The sequence below is a fragment of the Panthera pardus genome, unplaced genomic scaffold (assembly GCF_024362965.1).
Source record: "Panthera pardus isolate Hobbes unplaced genomic scaffold, ASM2436296v1 HiC_scaffold_20, whole genome shotgun sequence".
Classification (NCBI taxonomy): Eukaryota; Metazoa; Chordata; class Mammalia; order Carnivora; family Felidae; genus Panthera; species Panthera pardus.
Genome location: NW_026526766.1, coordinates 70,573,515 through 70,595,588, shown reverse-complemented (window position 1 = coordinate 70,595,588; position 22,074 = coordinate 70,573,515). Strand labels below are relative to the sequence as shown.

General features: G+C 40.0%; 1 protein-coding gene and 1 non-coding gene across 3 annotated transcripts in view; both read left to right on the top strand.

Annotated features, from left to right (window-relative positions):
- SVEP1 (sushi, von Willebrand factor type A, EGF and pentraxin domain containing 1) overlaps nucleotides 1-14,398 on the top strand; it is a 201,326-nt gene extending 186,928 nt beyond the window's left edge. The window contains exons 43-47 of one of the 2 annotated variants that reach the window (XM_053908172.1): nucleotides 1,977-2,147; nucleotides 3,948-4,043; nucleotides 5,978-6,073; nucleotides 9,120-9,213; nucleotides 14,011-14,398. In XM_053908172.1, the coding sequence (XP_053764147.1) occupies nucleotides 1,977-2,147; nucleotides 3,948-4,043; nucleotides 5,978-6,073; nucleotides 9,120-9,213; nucleotides 14,011-14,032 (479 nt within the window). In that variant the 3' untranslated portion in view covers nucleotides 14,033-14,398. The remainder of the gene's footprint in view (nucleotides 1-1,976; nucleotides 2,148-3,947; nucleotides 4,044-5,977; nucleotides 6,074-9,119; nucleotides 9,214-14,010) is intronic. The other variant, XM_019454226.2, reaches the window with a different exon arrangement.
- On the top strand, nucleotides 9,433-9,542 carry LOC128778719 (U6 spliceosomal RNA). Its single transcript, XR_008424446.1, has one exon. It is a non-coding gene; the product is annotated as a U6 spliceosomal RNA (small nuclear RNA).
- Nucleotides 14,399-22,074: the final 7,676 nt, after the last annotated feature.

The window sequence follows — 22,074 nt, the reverse complement described above, 5'->3', positions numbered from 1 at the left end:
CCTGATTTCTGCACGCATATCCTCACATCGGTCTTGGCTCCCTGAAAAATACCACTCCGAGCACTGGAAGAAAAAGCAAGGAGAGACATGCACTCTGGTGCATGCTTAATTATTCCTCAATATTCTTGAGAGCATCAGGGGTTGCCTTGGAGAGAAAGAGACAGTTTCTACCATTGTTTGTTATCCTCAATCCCTCTTCTGCATTTTCTATTAAAGCAAAGCCTCTGGCTTAGAAGAAAGTATCTTCCCTGAGAGACATGAGCAACAACTTCCCTCATTTTTTTGTCACCTCATCCTGATATCTGTCCTTACGAGTCAGCGACTCAAATTCAGTGTGTCTAGGAATCACCAAGGGTAGTAAGATGCAGACTCATAAGCTAGAAACTCCCAGAATTTGCACTTTAAAAAAAAATGGTAATGTTTACTTATTTTTGAGAGAGACAGAGAGACGGAGCACGAGCAGGGGAGGGGCAGAGAGAGAGGGAGACACAGAATCCGAAGCAAGCTCCAGGCTCTGAGCCATCAGCCCAGAGCCCAACGCGGGGCTCGAACTCACGGACCGCGAGATCATGAGCTGAGCCAGAGTCAGATGCTTAACCGACCGAGCCACCCAGGCGCCCCCCAAAATTTGCACTTTTAATGTGAACCCAAGGTGATTCCCATATAGGTGGTTTGAAATCCATGCTTTGATCACTTCGGTGAACCAACCATGATCTTTCTACATGCTATTCACCCCAACCTGGAAGCTTCATAGCCTCCACTCAAGCTTTGTAGCCTAGTCCAAATGCTACTGTCACTGCGATTTGTATCTTGACAGTCCTAGGCATAATTAGTGACGTTCACCTTGATTTTCCCATAGTATAGTCTCCAAGCCTCTATGACAGCTGTCTCTTAAATTGCCCATCTTCTTCCCACTACTCTGAGTAAAGGGGCAGCATTTTCTTCATCAATTTCTTTTCCAGTTTCCAATAAATATTTGATTTAAGTATTTACATTAATACATATTTGATATCCGATTCGTTTAATTAATGTCTGTAACCACCTTAGAAAGAAAAGAAAATTTAGAAAAATTGTACACATTGTTAATTTCCACTGACAAGTTCTTAATGGTATTATGTTCAGGTCACCTTTTAGAAGCCAATTCAGGAAGAGTCATCCAAAAAGTTAGACTTCTACAAACTGGATATCGATTGGAGCACCAACTCTAATTCAACCCTTGTCTTGTGAGCCTCCCCAGAATGACTCTAGTTATCTCAACGCTTCTTAAAGCAAAATTAGTTACAAGATTTTTTATTGAAATTTACATACAGTACGGGGGTGCCTGAGCGGCTCAGTCAGTTGAACGTCCGACTCTTGATTTTGGCCCAGGTCATGATCCCAGAGTCGTGAGATCGAGCCCCGCATCAGGCTGCTCACCAAACGTGGGGCTTGGGATTCTCTCTCTCTCTCTCTCTCTCTCAAAATAATAAAAATTAAAAATATACAGTATGCATCACTTTTAAAATTATCATTCATTTTCACACGTTTCATAAGTGACAAGTCACTGCTTTACAGTCTTGAAAAGAAGGAAACTGATGTGAAACCTTGAATGTTGTAAACCTCATCAAAGTGTGTAAATTGAGTCTCTAGAGGCTAGAGACAATATTCATTCATTTACTCATGTTTCAAATTTGTTATCAAGAGCCCACTGCATGTCAGTTGCTACTCTAGGCACTAATAAAACAGCCTTGATGGAATCTGCAATACTGCAATTAATGACCTTTACTCTAACACAATAGACTACAAATAGTCCCTATGCTTCTCCTCTTGTAATCTGATAAACATCCTGCATTGAAGTTCTCTTGGAAGCCACCTCTCTGGTGCTATTTGATCTTTGCTCTTGAAATTAATTCAGTCTTTGAGACGAGACTGTGTTCTCTCTCATCTGCTGGCTGGGTTAGTAGCACAGGCTCAATTGTGCTTTTGTTTTCCTGTAGAAATATCTTGCGGTCCACCAACTTTTGTAGAAAATGCCATCACTCGAGGCGTGCGTTATCAGTATGGGGACATGATCACCTACTCCTGCTACAGTGGATACATGTTGGAGGGTCCCCTAAGGAGTGTTTGCCTGGAGAATGGAACCTGGACATCACCTCCTGTTTGCAGAGGTAAGGAAATATTTGAATGGTTATTTCTCATTGAAACTGTAGAGAAATGTATATGGAAGTCTGGGGAGGCCAACAGCTAGGATGCCTGCTCTGTTCTTTTTCCTTGGCTTTAAATTTTCTCTTGGGGCACCTGTGTGGCTCAGTTGGTTGAGCGTCTGACTTCAGCTCAGGTCATGATATCACGGTTTGTGGGTTTGAGCCCCGCATCAGGCTCTGTGCTGACAGCTCAGAGCCTGGAGCTGTTTTGGATTCTGTGTCTCCCTCTCTCTCTGCCCCTACCCCACTCGCACTCTGTCTCCCTCTTACTCTCTCAAAAATAAACATTAAGAAAAAATTTTTAAAAATAAATACGTTTCCCTTGACATTTGTGTCATTTTCCTTAACATTCTGGGTTTGAGTTTTAAAAGCTTTCACACAAAACTCTGGCCCAGCACACTGTCCCTTCCTGAGTCAATCATGGCTCCTCGGGGAAGTGCTTGTGCTCTCTTGGAGTGTTCACCAGCTGCTAGGGGGAGCTGTGTCATGTCTGAGCCACGAGGACACCTCTCGGATGCTCAGGTGTTTCAGCAGATTCCAGTTCCACACTCGCATCCTGGGTAGACCCCTAGCCCCGCTGGGGACGGGATAGCCTGCCCAGTGGGCAGATTCAGAGGGAAGAGGTACCAGTCAGCCCCAGGGAAGCTGAGCCCACCCCATGGTCTCCCTGGCCACACTGGGGGCTGGTGACAAGCACTCTGAGTTCATGTGAGCACTGCTGTGTCTTCATTTGGTGCACTGAATTGGCAAACCCAAGGATGAATTGTGTATGTGCACTCAATAAAATCTCCCTTGGGGGAAGAAGGTTCTGTGCTTAAAATTCTGCAAAATTGAAAGAAGTAGACAATGAGGCATCCTGGTATGTACTAAAACTTATACTTTTCTAGTAAAACAGATTTGTTTTGTTTTGTTTTGTTCTGTTTTACAAATCATAGTGATTGTTCCATTCTACTGAAAGTCAGGAGCTATGCTAGTGAACATGACAAACATTAACCCAGGAACTAAAAGAATAATCTAATTGTTGAATGGGTTGTTCACACAGCCGCGTGAACAATGGTTGGATTTGGATTTGGGGTGAAAAGGCCAAAGTCTTTAATGACCTGGGAGGGTGGGAGAATTGAGGAAATCCATGAATGAATGGCCTCAAAAGAGGCAAGGGCAAGTGCAAGAGCTGGAAGGAGATTGTCTGACAGCAGCAGTGAGAAATGAGATCACTTACAGGCGAGATGTAAGAGAAGGTACAACCTCTTCCTCGTGAGAGGGCAGCTGAGGAGGTGACATCCTCAAAGAATAGCCCAAGTTTCCCTTAAAACCAGAAGGCAAATGAGAGTTGTGTGTTTGCTTTGCTTGCTTGTTTGTGTCTTCACTTGTTTGTTTTAAGACACTGAGTGTCTTAAAGAGGCAGCACCAAAGAGCTATTGGCCATCAAAGGGCACCTTCGGAAGGGCATTTTCACATCTTCTGGAAGAGGCATTTCCCCTGGGGCAGACCAAAAGAGATTATCTTTGGTCTAAACCACCTTGTCCCCTTCTGCTCTGAACCCCCAGGTTATTAAATTTTGGAAGCCATATTCCCAGAACTACCCAAGCTTGTGTATGCCTCTTTCTCAAAACCCTCACGTTAACCCTCGCTGAATCTTGAGATTCGGTTTTGTTTCTCTTCTGTAAAACTTGACTCAAGGAAATATAAATAAGGAATCCTATCTTCTGACAGACACTCTTCTGTAATTCCCTAGATTTGTGACCCATCCTGCTTCTTTTCCAGCTGTCTGTCGATTCCCATGTCAGAATGGAGGTATCTGCCAACGCCCAAATGCCTGTTCCTGTCCAGATGGCTGGATGGGGCGCCTCTGTGAAGAACGTGAGTCTCCTCAGACCTTACATACTATGTCCTTAAATCTTACTTTGAGTCCTGATACCTTGCCTGGAGGCTGCCAAATCAGGGGAGTTACCAGGAACTGGCTTTACTGGTGGAAGGAACTCATTTGCTTTGGTGGAAGCAAACTTTACTGGTGGAAGGAACTGGCTTTACTGGTGGAAGGAACTCATTTGCTTTTGGTGGGCTTTACTGGTGGAAGGAGCTCATTTGGTCCTGTGGTAGACCAGACAAGAGCATCTGGAGTCTATCTGAATATGTCAATTGGTTGCAGAAGAATTGGAATATAAGTGACCTTGAAAACACAGTTATCAAGAGCCATCTCCACACATACCTCCTGTCACAAATTCCCAAGAATCTTCTTGGGAAGCAGTTTATAATAGAGGGTTTCCCAGCCCCCATCTTCTCCTACCTCAAGTCAATTTATATACTGTGTCTCTCATTGCTGCAGTTGGGATAAATTCACAGCATTGCATAACGTTGTACTTTGTATGTCGTATTTGCAACCCACCATTCACTCTTTCTCATTAGGGGTGGTTCTTCCCAACTTAAAAAAAAAAAAAAATAGGGGAAGTGGTCACTCCTGTGTCTACACAATGCTTAGTAAATTAATACAGAATTTTGATCCTTGTAAGTTTGAATTTGAACTTGCGGGAGAAAGGGAATAAGTGATTTTGAAAAACATTTCAATGTCTAAACTATTCTCTGTTTTAATATCTTAAAAAATATATGCGGGGAAAAATTATTGCCTGTTTCATTGGGAGTGGTATATGGAAATCACATCCAGGGTCATTCATGTGATGGCTCTTGGCCTCTATCAGTTTTATCATTTTTTTGAAGGCCAGACATGTCATAAGAGATTCTAAAACTGTTTTGAGTGTAACTATTTCAACTAATCTAGAAAGAAAAAAAATATACAATGGAAATAAATTTAGGCCAACAACTCACCAAAGCAAGTGTTCTCACACTGAGTAAGAAAGAAGAAGAATCATGTTTTTCCTCCCTCTGCTCTGCTATCATTCTTTCTCATTTAGAGCTCCCAAACTTGACCTGCTTTAATGCTAAGCGTCCAAAGACCGGGGAAACATTTACCCTGGGGGACCCTGACAGCAGGCCTCGCTTGGTTCACAGAGCACGTGCCTGTGCTACTGCATTAGACCAGGGTTCCCCAAGCTTTAAGGTGCATACGCGCCACCTAGGAGATGTGAAATGCAGATTCTGATTCAGTAGTTCTGGGTTGGGACCTGCGATTCTGCATTTTGTAGCCAACTCCTCGGTAATGCTATTGGCTGGAGAACTGTGCTTTGAGTAGCAAGCCAATAGACAGCCTCACTCCTTCTAAACAGACTATTCCCTTTTAAAGAGCTCAGTAATTTCTAGGAAGAATGATCACTGGGGACAGTGTAGGAGAGGCCTCACTCAGTCCCCATCAGGCCTTTGCTTCAAGGAAATAAAGGATGAGCTGTTCCATCGCTACTAATGTGTTGCCAACACCGGCCTACAGAGAGCCCATCTGACCCGTTCTTAGATTTAATTCGAGACAATAAGAGAGCCTCGAGACGGCCAAACTTCTTGAGCACTTTATGTAATTTGAAAAGGAAATTTGAAACAATAATAACGGGAGAACATTCCGCTTATCCTGTGAAGAGAAAGCACAGCACTTAGCGGACATCGATCACGGTGTATCCTCTCTAAAAGAGTGCATTTGGCACTAGAGTCATTTCATTAGGCTAAAGGTCCAGCCTTACTTTCCTGATTGTGTTTTTCCAGTGATACTGATTAATAAACAGAACACATCCGGGGAGACTATCTGGTGGGTCATTCAAGGTTTTACTCCTCCCGGAAAACGTTTTGTGAACACTTGAACGTATATCTGAGTGTGTGTGTTTTGATTTAATCCCTGTCGATCTCCTTTCTAGCAATATGCATCCTCCCCTGTCTGAACGGTGGTCGCTGTGTGGCCCCTTATCAGTGTGATTGCCCACCTGGCTGGACAGGATCCCGCTGTCATACAGGTAGGTCTTCTCTCTGGGTTTGTTTTCTTGGTGACTTGGCTCCATGAGGCCCTGGAGAACATTGATGAGTATGACTCAGATTCAGAGGTGGCAGTGAAACAAAAGGATGCCAAGGTTTTTCACAAATCCCCCAAGATGGTGTCTTGAATGATAGTCTCAATGCTGAACTCTACGGCTGCTTCGTAGGACCTGTCAGGGTCGTGAACCAAAGAAGAGCTTCTAAGTCAGCTCAGCCGCCTGCCTTCTTCACGTCATCTGCTCTGTTTGCAGAATATCGAGAAAGCATGCGGAGGTTCAGAAGAATATTTATTTTAAACTCTGTGAAACTAAATTACTGTATTTTGGTAACTAGAAAGAACACGACCCTGAATAAAAACCATTTAAGTGGAAATCTCCCCAAAGAGATGGTTCCTTCGTGGACAACAGTAACAAACTGTTGTTCATTGATTGGTGACAAATCTTGTCCCCTTAACCTTTGCCTGTCTCAAACATTTACTCTTCTGTACTTTGAAGTCTTAACTGATTATCGATCTGTCCTTGCTCCTACTAGATTATATGCCACTTGAGGGCAGGGATGCTTCTTCATGATCTTTGTATGTCTGCTACCTAGCATAAGTGCCTGCATATGATCAGTTTCTCATTTCGAATAAATGAATCTGCTTGAAATGACAGGTTTTGGGGCGCCTGGGTGGCTCAGTCTGTGAAGCATCCAGCTTCAGCTCAGGTCATGATCTCACGGTCTGTGGTTTCAAGCCCCGAGTCGGGCTCTGTGCTGACAGCTCAGAGCCTGGAGACTGCTTTGGATTCCGTGTGTGTGTGTGTGTCTCTCTCTCTCTCTGCCCCTCCTCTGCTCATGCTCTGTCTCTCTCTGTCTCTCATTAAACATTAAGTTTTAAAAAAATAAATAAATAAATGACAGGTTTTTAAAGTCTGAAATCTTTAGGCAACTGTTAAAAGAACAGAACTTGCTGTATTTATTTGTATTATGTCTAACACTCTACCATCCCTCGTGAAAGCAGTATTTATACCACCTCTCTGGTGGGTAAAACATCAAATAGAACAGGCATATTGGCACCAGGGTTTGGCATGAACTCTAAGGCTCGGTGACCATGTAATTTAGCTTTCACACTAGGGCATTTTTTGAGTGAAAGGGCTACTATTAATAAGTAAACCAAGGGAATGGGAGTGAAACATACTGTCACAGGCAAAAATCACACATGTAGTCACCCTCCCTCAAGCCAGCCACCCATGAATGTAGGAAAGGAAAAACCTACCAGAGGAAGCCAAATGTGAAGCTTTTGTTTGAAACTCTAAACGCAGTCTATATAGTGTTTGTTTCTAACAAGTCAGCTGTGATGTTTTATCTGCATTTCTCAAATTGAAGTCACATGCAGACGAGTCTGGCCCTTTTCCAGGCATCTTACTCTGCAGCGGGGGCACCGCTCTTCAAGATGGAGGCATCCTTGAGTCTCCTGCTCCTTCCTCTGCGATCACCAGTATCAGCCCCTTTCTGTTTCTTTCTGCACAGTATCTCCTACATCCTCCTCTGTCCTCGCTGTCACCAGCTAGTAAAAGGTCTCTTGTTTGAATCACTGTCAGAGTCTATTGATTAATCTTTCTGTCTCCATTTCCCAGCTAGACATCACTATACTGTACCACTTTGGGCTTATCTTTTTGCCCTGTTTAGGAACCTAACATGGTTCCCTATTGTCTCCATATCCAGCCCAAATTTTTCAGCCCAAATTCTTCTAACCTCCAAGGTTCTGCCTAAATTGGCTTCAGCGCACCTGATAAAACTCAGTTCCCATCCTACCAATCCCATACCATCCCCCACAGTGATGGCTTCTTCATTACCCCCAAATAGTCAGTCCCTTCTCCCCGCATCTCTCAGCACAAACTCACAGTCTCCCTCTTTCCCTTACCTCTTCAACGCTTATCCAACCTCAAAAACCCTGCTTAAGCTTCCTCTTATCCCCAAACTTGCTTTATACCACAATAATCTGTTTTCTAACATTCCATTTCTGTAGATACTACACAGTTAGTTAGAACCATGAAGTTTAAAGCTCCATTGATCTGCTTTATTTGTATTTCTTTTAGCTCCTTGGCTCCCTAACTAGAATAAGCTCCCTAATGATGCTGCATCATATAGTGTTCCTTTCTTGTTGACCTCGCAGCAGCTATCTTGGCACGTGCTTACACTCCCTACATACTAAGCAGACAGCAGTGTATGAAACAGGAGAAAAGATGCAGAATGGCCTCTAAGTAGATAATTCTAGCTAATTGAATTCTCTAAAAGGGGCTCTGCCAACAGTGAAGATAGGTACACTAACCAAGTAAAGACATTCAGAAGTCTTCGCAAGCATAGAATCAGAAAAGCGAGAGTAGTCACCAAAAGATCATTCTAGTCAAAAGTGTGGAAGCGTAACACAGGTGTGTTCACCATAGCAGGACTGAAGCCATAGAGGGAATGTAGGGGTGTGGCTGGAAATGAAGCTGTAAAGATGGACAGAGCCAGAGTAGAAAAATGCAATGGGTGCCAAGTTCAAGATGCTGGATTAGGTCTTACGAGCAACAGAAGCCACTGAAGGGTTTTAAGCAGGAAACTCATACGATCGGATTTTCTTTTAGAAAAGTGATTTTGGCAGCAGTATGGAAAATGGCAGAAAGTAATACTTGGAATAGTTGCACTTGAAAAATATGCAGTTCAAAATGGTATACATCACATCGGTTGCATAAATAAAAAGAATTGCTGAGAAAAATCAGTGGATTTAATGTCATCAGCAGAGGTTTCAATACACAGGCAGGACTTAACCTGGGACTTACATTTGCAACTTGACTAGCTTGGAAGGGAAAGGGAGGGATGGTGGGTAGTTCACATGAGACCCAAGGTCAAACAGAGTGGCAGGAATGTGTAATACAAATGGTCAGTGAGGAATGGGAGTGGCTGGAGTGGAAAGCAGCATCAGATCTTATTCTACACCTCTTCATGGATGTTTTCCAACCTGCTAAATATTAATTAAATAAATGCATGAATTTTTCATCCCAGCTGTTTGCCAGTCTCCCTGCTTAAATGGTGGAAAATGCATAAGACCGAACCGATGTCATTGTCTCTCAGCTTGGACAGGACATGACTGCTCCAGGTAAGACCATTAGAAGAAACAAATGTTTAACTATAACACAAAGAGATCAAAATTCAAGTTAAGTGTGTCCCAAAAGCCAGAACGTATCTCCAGTTTAAGTAGAAGCTTTTATTTTCCAAAAATATCTGCTTTCTGGTACTCTTTAAATGTGAACTAAAGCCACACAAAGAAATGTTAGTTAAGGATTGACAAAAGGGTATCTCACAAATAAATAATCTTGTGCTCACCTTTGGCAGCGCATAAAGTCAAAATTGGAACACTACAGAGAAAGTTAGCATGGCGTCCTCTAAAAGGATTGCATGCAAATTCATGCAACGTTCCATAGTTTTCCAAACAAAAGAAAAAAGTTTTCATTAAACAAATAAATTAACTGCCTTCATGAACAGAAGATTGCATCCTTCATATGTAAGGTTGTAAAATAAATAATAAACAGTACATTTTAATGATGTTCATTTGCATTCCTGATTACAAAAAATACTATTGAAATTGATAAGAAATGTTTATTTTTAAAATCAAAACTCCTGGGGCGCCTGGGTGGCTTGAGCGTCCGACTTCGGCTCAGGTCATGATCTCACGGTCCGTGAGTTCGAACCCCGCGTCGGGCTCTGTGCTGACAGCTCAGAGCCTGGAGCCTGTTTCAGATTCTGTGTCTCCCTCTCTCTCTGCCCCTCCCCTGTTCATGCTCTGTCTCTCTCTGTCTCAAAAATAAATAAACGTTAAAAAAAAATTTTTTTTTAAATAAAATCAAAACTCCTGTTTCATATTTTTAGTGTGTGTGTGTATATATATATATATACACACATATATATATTCAGTATTTAATTGACTAAAAAATTTTAGTGTAAAAATACATCTGTCAATTGGTTTCTCATTTCTAACCAGTAAGTATGTTAGTTGAGAAAAGATTATCACAAAATTAAGTCTAAGGAAAAAATAGTTTAAAATAATGTAAACTTTTTTATTGAAGAATAATTGACATACATTATATTAGTTTCAGGTATACGATATAATGATTTGATATTTGTATATATATTATAAAATGATTACCACAGTAGATCTAGTTAGCATCCATCACCATATATAATTACAAAATTTTTTTCTCATGGTAAGAACTTTTAAGATTTGCTGTCTTAGCAATTTTCAAATATGCAATACAGTGTTTTTGACTGTAGTCACCATGCTGTATGTCACATCCCCATGGCTTATTTATTTTATAACTAGAAGTTTGTACCTTTTGACTCCATTTCATCCATTTCACCCCCACCCCCTGCCTCTGGCAACCACCAATCCGTTTTCTGTATCTGTAAGGGATTTTTTTGGATGTTATTTATATTAGTGAGACCATATGGTATTTGTCTTTCTCTGTCCAACTTATCTCACTTAGCATAAAGTCCTCAGGGGCCATCCATGTTGTTGTAAATGGCAAGATTTCATTCTTTCGTAGCTGAATAGTATTTCAGTGTGTGTGTGTGTGTGTGTGTGTGTGTGTGTGTGTGTGTGTATGTGTGTGTGTCACATTTTCTTTATCCATTTATCAATTAATAGACACTTAGGTTGTTTTCATATCTTAGCTATTATAAATAATGCTGCAGTGAACATGGTACATACATCTTTTCAAGTTCGTATTTTCATTTTCTTCAGAGAAATACCCAGAAGTACAAGTAGAATTACTGGATTGTATGGCAGTTTTGTTTTTAATTTTTTTTTCTTTTTTGAGGCGCCTCCATGCTGTTTGCATAGTATGCAATTTGCATTCCTACCGACAACGCACAAATGTTCTCTTTTCTCCACATTCTTGCCGAAACTTGTTATTTCTTGTCTTTCTGATAATAGCCATTCTCCCTGGTGTGAGGTGATATCTCACTGTGGTTTTGATTAGCATTTCCCTGATGGCTGATGATGTTGAGCACTTTTCATGTACCTATTGGCCTGCTATATGTCTTCTTTGGGAAAATGTGTATTCATATCCTCTGCCTGTTTTTTAATCAAATTGTTTGGGGTTTGTTTTTATTTTGTTTCGTTTGTTTGTTTGTTTTGTTATTGGGTTGTATAAGCTCTTTATATATTTTGGATGGTGACGTCTTATCAGATATATAATCCCATTCAGTAGGTGGCCTTTTCATTTTGTTTGTTGATGGTTTCATTTGCTGTGAAGAAATTTTTAGTTTGATGTAGTCGCACTTGCTGATTTTTGCTTTTCTTGACTTTGCTTTTGCTGTCAAATCCCCCCAAAAAATCATCACCAAGTTCTATGTTTTCTTCTAGGAGTCTTATGGTTTCAGCTCTTATATTCAAATCTTTAATCCATTTTGAGTTAATTTTTATGTTTGGTATAAGAAAGTGGTCCAATTTCATTCTTTGGCATGTGGCTGTCCAGTTTTCCCAGCACCATTTGTTGAAGAGTCTGTTGTATATCCTTGGCTCCTTTGTCATAAATTAATTGACCATACATGCAAAGGTTTATTTCTGGGCTCTTTTTTCTGTCTTTCTGATCTCCATGTCTGATATTATGGCAATACCATATTGTTTTGATTACTAAACTTTGTAATATAGTTTGAAATGCAAGAGCATGATGCCTCTAGCTTTGTTTTTCTTCCTCAAGGTTTAAACTTTTTTAAACTTCAGGAAATGTCAGACATACTACATCATACCATGGATAAAATATTTTCAATATTGTAACATCGTCCTCACAAATGTTGCAATGTTGGAATATTAACAGCTCTATTTTAAGGTTTTCAGTACGTGTCATTGTATTACATCACTTAGATTTGTATTATGTACATTTACTTCTGTCTTAAAGTAATCATGAAAAATAAATGGATATTTTCATATTCTCTTTAAAAAGTGGGAAATTCAGCTAACTGAAATCATCTCTAATTTTCCCATTTTTTAAAATTTCATTGTGATTAGAATACAATTCAGCTTGCAAAGGCAAAAACCTATTTAAGTACACACTTTATTAACAACAACAACAACAACAAAAAATCAGCCCTGGGCCAATGAATTTCTTCCTATCAAGTGTATGCCATCTCTGCAGAGAGAAAACATAAACTCCAAAGAGCAAATTTGGATTATATATGGATATGTAGAAACTTCCAAGATAAAAATGATGGTTTTACGTGAGAGCAGAGTTGAAAGAATTTTAAAAAATGAGAGTCAAACTGCAATGGATTTCTGGGGGGAAAAAGGAAAAGAAGAGAGAGAGAGAGAAAAGAAAAGATAAAAGGACTAAGAATGACAGTGACTCAAAAAGGAGCAGGAAGTATTTATAAAATTCTTATAATTTTATACTTTCTATTTCAACTCCTTCATCTTCTAGATAAGAAAAGGAAACCCAGAGTTTGTGTGGTTCCCTAACATCAAAATACTCCAGAGGATCTCTTTCTCAACTAGGGGAAGGATAATTATTAGCTTATGTGAAGAAAATGATTAATAAAGAGAACAAAATCTCGATTTTTTTAAAGCAAAAGTTTAATGAAGGAATCCAGATGTATATATTCAGCAAAATGAGTTAAGAGGCATATCCCACATACGAGGAGAGGTTCATCTTCAACCCAGAAAATGGGGCAAGTCCCTGCCTCCTTGTACTGTGATCAGTTATTCTAAGAGATGTGTAACAGTCGGGACTCTCTTATTGCAACTCTAACTAGCTTCACTAAAGAAAGGAATATGTCCTCAGGCTAGAAGGACCTTGCACCCAAAGACATGAGGTGGCTGAGCATCAGGAGGACCAGACTGAGGACTTGAAAGCCACCTAAAGCCTGTCCGCCTCTCGTCTCCCCTCCTCTCTCCAGCGTCTGTTCCATCCTGTCTTTTGCTGCAGTGGGGTGTTCTCTGCTGCTCAGTTCAGGTGGAGGGACAGCCCTGCTTATAGCTTCCACATTTCACATGTCATCCCACGGTATCCACACAAATAAGGCACTGACCCCGTTTAACAATCCAGAAGAACTGACTACTGCAGATCGATTGGAGGGCCCACGAGGGGTCAGTGAACTGCGGCCCTAGGTTGAGTTCTGTTATACTAACTTGAAGGGTCATTTTGTCAAAATCTCTACCTTACTTATGGGTGAAGGGGAGAGGCGGCTGGCAGTTCCTGGAAGAAAGAAAGGTGGAGTATGATTCCCTGAAATGGGGAGAAGAGAAAGCTTTTCTGAGAAATCAAAACAGTAAATATTTCCAAGCAATTTTTTATTTTCTTCTCTCCCACAAGACTGAGTGCCTTGAAGATTGTATCCCTCGGACTTGGTACAGGCACAAAAACTGGTGCTCAGTAGACGCTTCTTCACGGATGGAGCGCCTTCCTGCCATCAGTGACAGCTGGGGGAGAAGCACCCCATGGCAACCATTAAATCCCTCAGCCTCTAACCTCCTCTGCTGATGAATAAGGCAGACCCTGTATCATTTCCAGTTCGTTCCATCCTTAAGAAAGAGACTGGGTTTCCTCTGATCTCTATGAGCATCTTCAGAAAATTGACCCTAAGTAAATGCCGTAAACAAAACCATCAACTGTTAATGCTTAAGAGACTTCCAGGTTCACAAAGTCCAAACTCATCATTTTAGAGATAAGAGGATTATCAGACAGGGAATTGGTGAGAGGGACGGGATCAAAACCCGGGTTCTTTTGATTCTCAGATCTTTCCATAAGGTAGCACCTGTTCTCAAGGAACGACCCCCATCCCTACAAACCGTGTCACAGATAATGCCCAGGCATCTGAGACTTTCAATGCTGTTGTCATCAGCTCCTAAGCTCTTACGTCTTCAGTTTTTCTGTTGAATCTCTTTGTTTTTTTGTTCCAGGAAAAGGAGGACTGGGTTTTAACCACTGCACAACCAACCAGCTCTCCTAAAAGCAGGATCATCTCTTCCTGGGAGTCCTGGGCATCCTGGAACTTACGCAAAGAAATTCCAACACGGTGCTGGGTCTTGTTTTGTTTAGTAAACTTGTTATTTTGGGTTTACCTTTTTATTTTGTGTTATGTTTTGTTATTCGTTGTGACATACTTTGTTACATGTTTCCATTTTTAAATATGCTTGTATTTTCTATATAAAAATATATTAAATACATGCTGCTCCGCTCACAAACTGTACATACTCTGCTGTCTGTTGGGAAAGTTCCTGCTACACATTTTTATTCCGTTACTTCAAGTGATTTTCCAATTAAAATATATTTTGCTATGAAATAATATTTTGCTGGATAGTGCCATTTTGTGAGCTGTCCAGGAAATAATGAAGAGGGTCATGATCTTTCATCTGTGCTATTGGCACAGTACAGGATCACAAGCAGTGTACCAAGAAATCCCAATGAAGGAGACCCCTTCCTTCTAGCTCTTTCTTCTTTACAGTATGTGTAACAGTAAAGGTTTCCTTTTATTTAATCAGCAGGTAAGCATTGGACATACTACCCTCCATACAGAATGCTGTCCCGGCTCAGAGGGCAGCCTGGCTAATTCCTTTCCCAGCACTTGTAAAGCTGTAGGCAATCAACTTAGTGGACAGAGGAAGAAAGTATAATGGTCATGGTTCACAAAACAAAGCGCTCCCCTTTCTTCTCGCAGCTGGAATAAGAAATGCAAGAACGGGAAGATTAACAGAGAGCCCACTTGTGGGTCAGAATTCCACAACTCACTGCTTTGGGAGAAAGGAGACAGGAATAGCAGGACAGAGAAAGGGAAGGAAAAATGCAAATGGGAGAAGGTCCCCAAAACTGTGCTCCTGGTCTCACTTGCAAAAAAAGAATTGATGCTGCCCAAGGCAGAGCGGACCTGCTCCTCAGTCCCCGCTAACTCCATCACCATACTTCTGCCGGGATAAAGACTTCCCGAAACTTCTGGGGGAAAAAGACGCCAAACGCTAGGTTTTGTTTAAAATAGGAACATCACGATCACCTCACTTTCATCCTCTGGGAGAAATGTTCCCAAATAGGCCATGGGGTGCATTGTAACGCTATGAAGAAATGCAGGAATGATGAAAAAGATCTTCATTGTCCTAGTGGTTCTCTTTACTGCCCTGCACGTACCGGCTGTTGACTTCTCCTTATTTCTCCTGACATTCGCTCTCGACCAATTTTACGTGCTTACAAGCATACCTCTTATTTAGCTTATCACTGTCCCGTCAGCTTCCAAACTATGTTGATCTTCATCATAATCATAAAACTACAAAATGAAAGCCAAGTAACAAAAAGGAAGAGAGTACCAGAAAATACAAGCTAGGGAAAGCTACTGCAATTGAAAACAAAACTCACTTCTGAAAGTGTGCCTACGGAGTAGAACTCGTATTGGGTTACTTTGAATAGGTTAAAAAATCCATATTTCACAATAAGTCAAATTATCTGTGTTATGCAGACAGTAATATGAAATAAACCATCATACATATGAGGTTTGCAAATCATATTTCCTAACTAGAAATGTGAGTCACAGAGTAACAACACTAAAAGTAGTTGAAGAATGTTCTTTTTTAAATTTTCTATACTGCATATATTCGCAATGAATTCTTAAATTTCTAAAAAGGAAGTGAGAGTGTTTGTCCAGGATGCCAAAACCTATCTGTTCCAGACCAACTATAACCAGTCCTGTAGTGAGGTATTAAATGCTTCCCTTTAAAATCAGCAACAAAGCAAAAAAGCTGTCCCCACTTATCTTGGACATTATTCTGTGAGTTCTAGCCAAAACAGTAATACATAAATTTATCAAACAAATAAAAGGTATACAGATGAGAAAATTGATAGTCACAAGTTTTATTTTGGCAGAAGGTGATATACCTTGTAAAATGAAAACCCAAAGGCCTGAAAATCCATTAAAAACAGAGTCCAGTAAGCTGAATTGTTACAGATAAATATACAAAAAGAGCTTTCCTGAATATTTATAAAGTAGAAAATATAGTGAAAAAGATCCTATTCATAATATCAGCATATTTATATAAGATATAAATATATTATAATTACATAATTATATAAGATTATATAATCATGACCTGCGCCAAAATCAAGAGTTGGACGTTGAACTGACTGAGCCACCCAGGTGTCCCGGAAATTAAAATACTTTAAAGAAAAATGATGAAAAGGCCCATCTTCACTAAAATTCAAAACACTGAAAAGCTACAGTAAGTATGGGGCCCCTGGGTGGCTCAGTCGTTTAAGCATCCAACTCTTGACTTCAGCTCAGGTCATGATCTCAAGATCTGTGAGTTTGAGCCCCACATCAGGCTCTGCGCTGACAGTGTGGATCCTGCTTGGGATTCTCTCTCTCTCTCTCTCTCTCTCTCTCTCTCTCTCTCTGTCTCTCACTCTCTTTCTATGCCCCTCCCCCACTCGCACTCTCTCTCAAAATAAATTTTAAAAAAAGCTACAGTAATTCGAATAGTGCATGCTGGATCAAGAGTCACAAAAGCATCTGGGGTGCCTGGGTAGCTCAGTTGGTTAAGCACCTGACTCGATGCCAGCTCTGGTCTTGATCAGGGTCCGAAGTTCAGGCCCCACACTGGGCTCTGTGCTAGGCATGAAGCCCACTTAAAATTTTAAAAAAATTACAAAAGCATCAATGTGATAGTTTATATACATAATTTCAAATATTCTACTTAAAAAATCGTAAGTGACCAGTGGAATTTTTGTTGCCAAGTATTAGAAGGAGTGACTGCCATTAGACAATTGGTAAAATTTAGAGAATCTTTTGATTTGTATTTTCACCACAAACAAAACTAAATTCAGGGTGGATAGGGAAGTGAAATACCAATATTAAAACCATAAAAATGGCTTTGGGAATTAATTTTTCTTAACAGTTTGAAGGCTTAATAACCTCTCCTAAGCCTAGAAGTCAGAATAATCATGGTAGGAACGATGGGCAGATTTGATAGCATCTGGAAAGTTCTGGTGTCATTTAAAAAGTCGTAATCAGATTTTTATAACAGACCAAGGAACAGTGTCTTTATTATATCTTTATTATATAAACTGAAGAAGATTTATGAATTCAAGAACTCAGACAACCCACCAAAGAAATGCAGTAAATTCATATACATGTGAGAAAATGTTGGGCCTCACAAATGTGGCATGTACATTCAAACAATAGTGAGAAGCCATTTTTTTTACTGGATCAGCAGTGACTTATTTTGAATGTTAATAAACAATGTGGGCAAATGTAGGAAATTTTATACATTGTCAGTGAAAATGTAAATCAGTATAATAATTTTAGAAAGCATTTTGACCATATGTATCCTTAAAAGTATTTGTACAGGGGCGCCTGCTGTGACTTCAGTGCATTAAGTATCCAACTCTTGATCTTGGCTCAGGTCATGATCTCCCAGTTCATGAGTTCGAGCCCCCTGTGGGGCTCCTCCTCGCTGACAGCATGGAGCCTGCTTAGGATTCTGACTCTCCTTCTCTCTGCCCCTCCCTTGCTCTCACTCACTCGTTCTCTCAAAATAAATAAATGAACTTACAAATAAGTGTTTTTATACACTTTGAGCTAATATAAAGCACATTTTAGGCAGAATTGAGTTGATCATAGCATTATTATTATTGGCTAAAATATGGACGTGGATGAAAGGTTCAACAGTAAGGAATTCTAAACTCTGCTACCTGATGCTCATTTTGAATCACATATTACATCGCTTTCAAAGCTATGCAGTAACATGGAAAATGCTTGTGGTACAAGGTTAACTTAGGGGGAAAAAAAACAAGATATAACATTTTCCATGCTCATTTGGTTACAAATCTACAAAAGTGATGCATAATAAAAATTCTAAGGAAAAATGCCAAGGTCACAGAATTATAACTATTAGAACTTGAATTAAAACTCATAGTGGCGTCTAGTCGGTTAAGAGCCAACTTTGGCTCAGGTCATGACCTTGCGGTCTGTGAGTTTGAGCCCCATGTCTGGCTCTGTGCTGACAGCTCGGAGCCTGGAGCCTGCTTTGGATTCTGTGTCTCCCTCTCTCTCTGCCCCTCTGCTGCTCGTGCTCTGTCTCTCTCTCTCCCTTAAAAATAGATAAATATTAAAAAAAAAAAAAAAACCCTCAGCTATGTCTGGCCCTAAATGTCTGTGCTCTTTTCACTGTCTTCAAATACTACTTCTTAACTTTAGAATATCTATATGGCAAACATAAAATAATTAACAGCAATAGATAAAAACAAATTCAACAATATATGACAGTCAAATGGAATATGGTTTTGCCACAAGAGTGAAAAAATCGTTCAACCACAGTAAAGGGATTCCTACCCTGTATCATGGGAACATCAAGTACTAAAAGTCATGTGATCACTTCAACAGATGTAGGAAAAGCTTTCAGCAAAGTTTAATATCCATTCTTAATCAGAATCTCTAAAACTCAGACTAGAAAGATACTTCTCTACTACAGTAAAGCTTTTCCTTTTTTTGGGGTGCCCGGGTGGCTCAGTCGGTTAAGCATCCAACTTTGGCTCAGGTCATGATCTCACGGTTTGTGGGCTCAAGCCCCGCGTCAGGCTCTGTGCTGACAGCTGGGAGCCTGGAGCCTGCTTCAGATTCTGTGTCTCCCTCTCTCACTGCCTGTCTCCTGTTCATGTTCTGTCTCTGTCTCTCTCAAAAATAAATCTAAAAAAAAAAAGTAAATCTTTTCTTTTTCAAATTAATATCAATCATGTTTACTAGAAGCTGACTAGCAAATTAACTGAAGCCAGTGGGTTAGGGTGTGCTATAACCAAATAAATCTTAAGTTTCTATAGCTTCTCAAAAAGGACAAAGGAGGGGCGCCTGGGTGGCGCAGTCGGTTAAGCGTCCGACTTCAGCCAGGTCACGATCTCGCAGTCCGTGAGTTCGAGCCCCACGTCAGGCTCTGGGCTGATGGCTCAGAGCCTGGAGCCTGTTTCCGATTCTGTGTCTCCCTCTCTCTCTGCCCCTCCCCCGTTCATGCTCTGTCTCTCTCTGTCCCAAAAATAAATAAAAAACGTTGAAAAAAAAAATTAAAAAAAAAAAAAAAAAGGACAAAGGATGTAGCAAAACCAAATGTGGTCAGGAGGAGACAAAAAACAAAGACTGACATTAACCTTGGGAACTTGAAATTACTGTGCACAATGAAAGAAACCAGATGCAAAAGGCCGTATATTGTTTGATTCCATTTATGTAAAATGCCCAGAATAGGCAAAATGCTTTGGGGGGTGATGCAATGTTCTGCAATTAGATAGTGGTGATCGTCGCACAACTTTGTGAATAGACTAAAAACCACTGATTTGTACACTTTAAAAATAATTTGAAAATAAAATTTTAAGGAACTCACAAAAGAAATATGTATTTGACTACAAAACATGAAAACTTCTGGAGCGCCTGGGTGGCTCTGTCAGTTAAGCATCTGACTCTTGATTTTGGCTCAGGTCGTGATTTCATGATTCGTGAGTTTGAGCCCTGCGTTGGGCTCCACACTGGCAGCATGGAGCCTGCTTGAGATTCTCTCTCTCTCCCCCTCTCTTTCTCTCTGCCCCTCCCCAGTTCATGCACACGCTCTTGCTCTCTCTCTCAAAATAAATAAACTTCAAAAAATGTGAAAACTTCTCTCACAAGTCAAAAATGACCATAAACGGAGTTTCCAACAAAGCAAAAACATACATGACAAAATAATAATACTCTGAAGTATTAAGACTTAATAAATAGCCCTTAGAAAACATTTTGTTTGGGGCCGAGATATGCACGAGCAATTCATTAAAGAAGAAATACAGATAGAAAAGGAGCAGCCTCATGAATTATGAAAGAAATGCAAATTAAAATGATGTAAAATTTTGCCTACTAAATTGGTGGTGGTGGTGGTATTTATTTTAGTGATAACATGGAGTTGACTATTAAACACAGTCATTTCCTTGAACTTCTATAAGGAATGTACTCTGGTACAACCTTTGTCCAAAAAATTGGCAACATGTATTAAAACTTGAAAAATAGGCATGCATATTTTTTACTTCAGTAATTCCCAGTCTGAGAATTCTGTAAATATATATATATATATTTATATATATATATATATATATATATATATATATATGACTTAGAGGCAAATATTTATGCACAAAAATATTATGGCATTTTAATATTAAAAATTAGCAACAACTTACATGACTAAAAATCCTGGAATTGGTTATGGAATTCATGGTATATTTATAGTATTAAATACTATGAAGCCATTAAATATTATATTTACAAAGAGTTTTAATAACATGAAAAATCGTTATGGCATAATGTTCAGTGGAAAACAGTATAGGAAATGTGCTTATAGGGGGCACCTGGCTTGCCCCCTCGTTCAGTGGAGCGCAGGACTCTTGATCTCAGGATTGTGAGTTTGAGCCCCACGCTGGGTGTAGAGATTACTTAAAAATCAAAAATCAAAAAATAGCACCAACAAAGTGCTTATAGTATGCTCTCCATTGCCTAATATGCATATGCAGTACGCATAGAAAGAAATAGTATGCCAGTCTTTGTTAATAATGATTTTCCCTAAGACATGGAACACTGGGAGATTTTTATCTCTTGTCCAAATTTCCCCTTTATTTCTGACTTTTTTTTTCTACTGAAACATGCAGAGAATTTTTATTTGTCACATATACTTACGTTTACCTGCAGAACAGAGTCACAGATAGACGTGCAGTCCAGGTATTAGTAGGGTTCAAGGATCAACGGCAATGGAACATATTGTCCCAGGACAATGGCTAGAGTTTGACTTACTTTCAATGAGAATATATTACTTTTATATTCACAAGTGTCCTTTCATAATCGTCAGAAGTAATCTTAAATTCATGAAAAGTAATTGATTTAAAGCCCCCCCATTAATGCATGTGTCATCTTTCCGTTTGCCCTAATTAGCCTGGGGTATGCATCGGCATGTGTAAGTGGAAAGATCTTGCCTCCATATGGTTTTGTTTAAACACTTCTTTAGGAATCTTTAGAGAAGAATTCACATCAAGGTGATCCTTAGGTTAATAGAAAAATGGAAACTGTTACCAAGAGGAAATACCAATAAATGTTGAGCTACCTTTGTACACAGGAGAAAAATATTTGCTGAGGTTCAAATTAAAGGATTTAACAGATTAATTATTGAGACTATCAGTGTATTTTTACAGAATACTCTTGTGCTTTATGCTCTAGAGGAAACCTAAGAGACTGACACAATATTGCAAATTTGCCTGCCGGGTTACATCAGAATTACCTTCTTATGCTTCCTTAACAACCAACATAGCGACAACAATACTCTTTTTTTTTTTAAGGGATTACACCTAATTACTCATGATTCCCTCCTAATTCTGACCTTAAGGCAGTGACAGCAACTTCAGACCTTCATTTTTCCCCCTCATTATCTTACAAACCAGCCATCCCAGGTAACCTGGGCCCCAAATGTAGACTTGGATTGAACCTGAGTGAAATGGGCTGTTTTGAAAATAATGAAAAGCTGCAAACGTGTTGTAAGGGCTGCACGTCCTAGCCACGGAAAGCAGCAGGCAAAGCCACTTAAAATATGCGCTCTTCAGGTGGAACGATTCTGGGCTGTTACGTTTTGTGAACAAAGCCATGCTACTTTAAAGAAACCCACACAGAGCTCGGCTGGGTGTCTGTAAGAGTTACAGTACTGACTACCGAGAGATGCGAATCACACCCACCGCTCACAGAAAACATTTTCTGGTGTGTTCCCTCCACCCTCATAAGTCCCGACCTGTCTAATTACACACCTGATCCTCGCCCTTCTGAATCATTGAGATCCCTTCTTTCATTATGTCCACTGGATCTTTGACTTCCCCAGCAGAGTGCTCAAGCTAGTTTATGCTTCTGTAAGTTAAAGTGTGTCTGATCAGCAAAGGTAGTAAAGAGTGTGAACTGACAAACTAGAAAAACCTGAAAGAATGGATTCGCGTGAAGA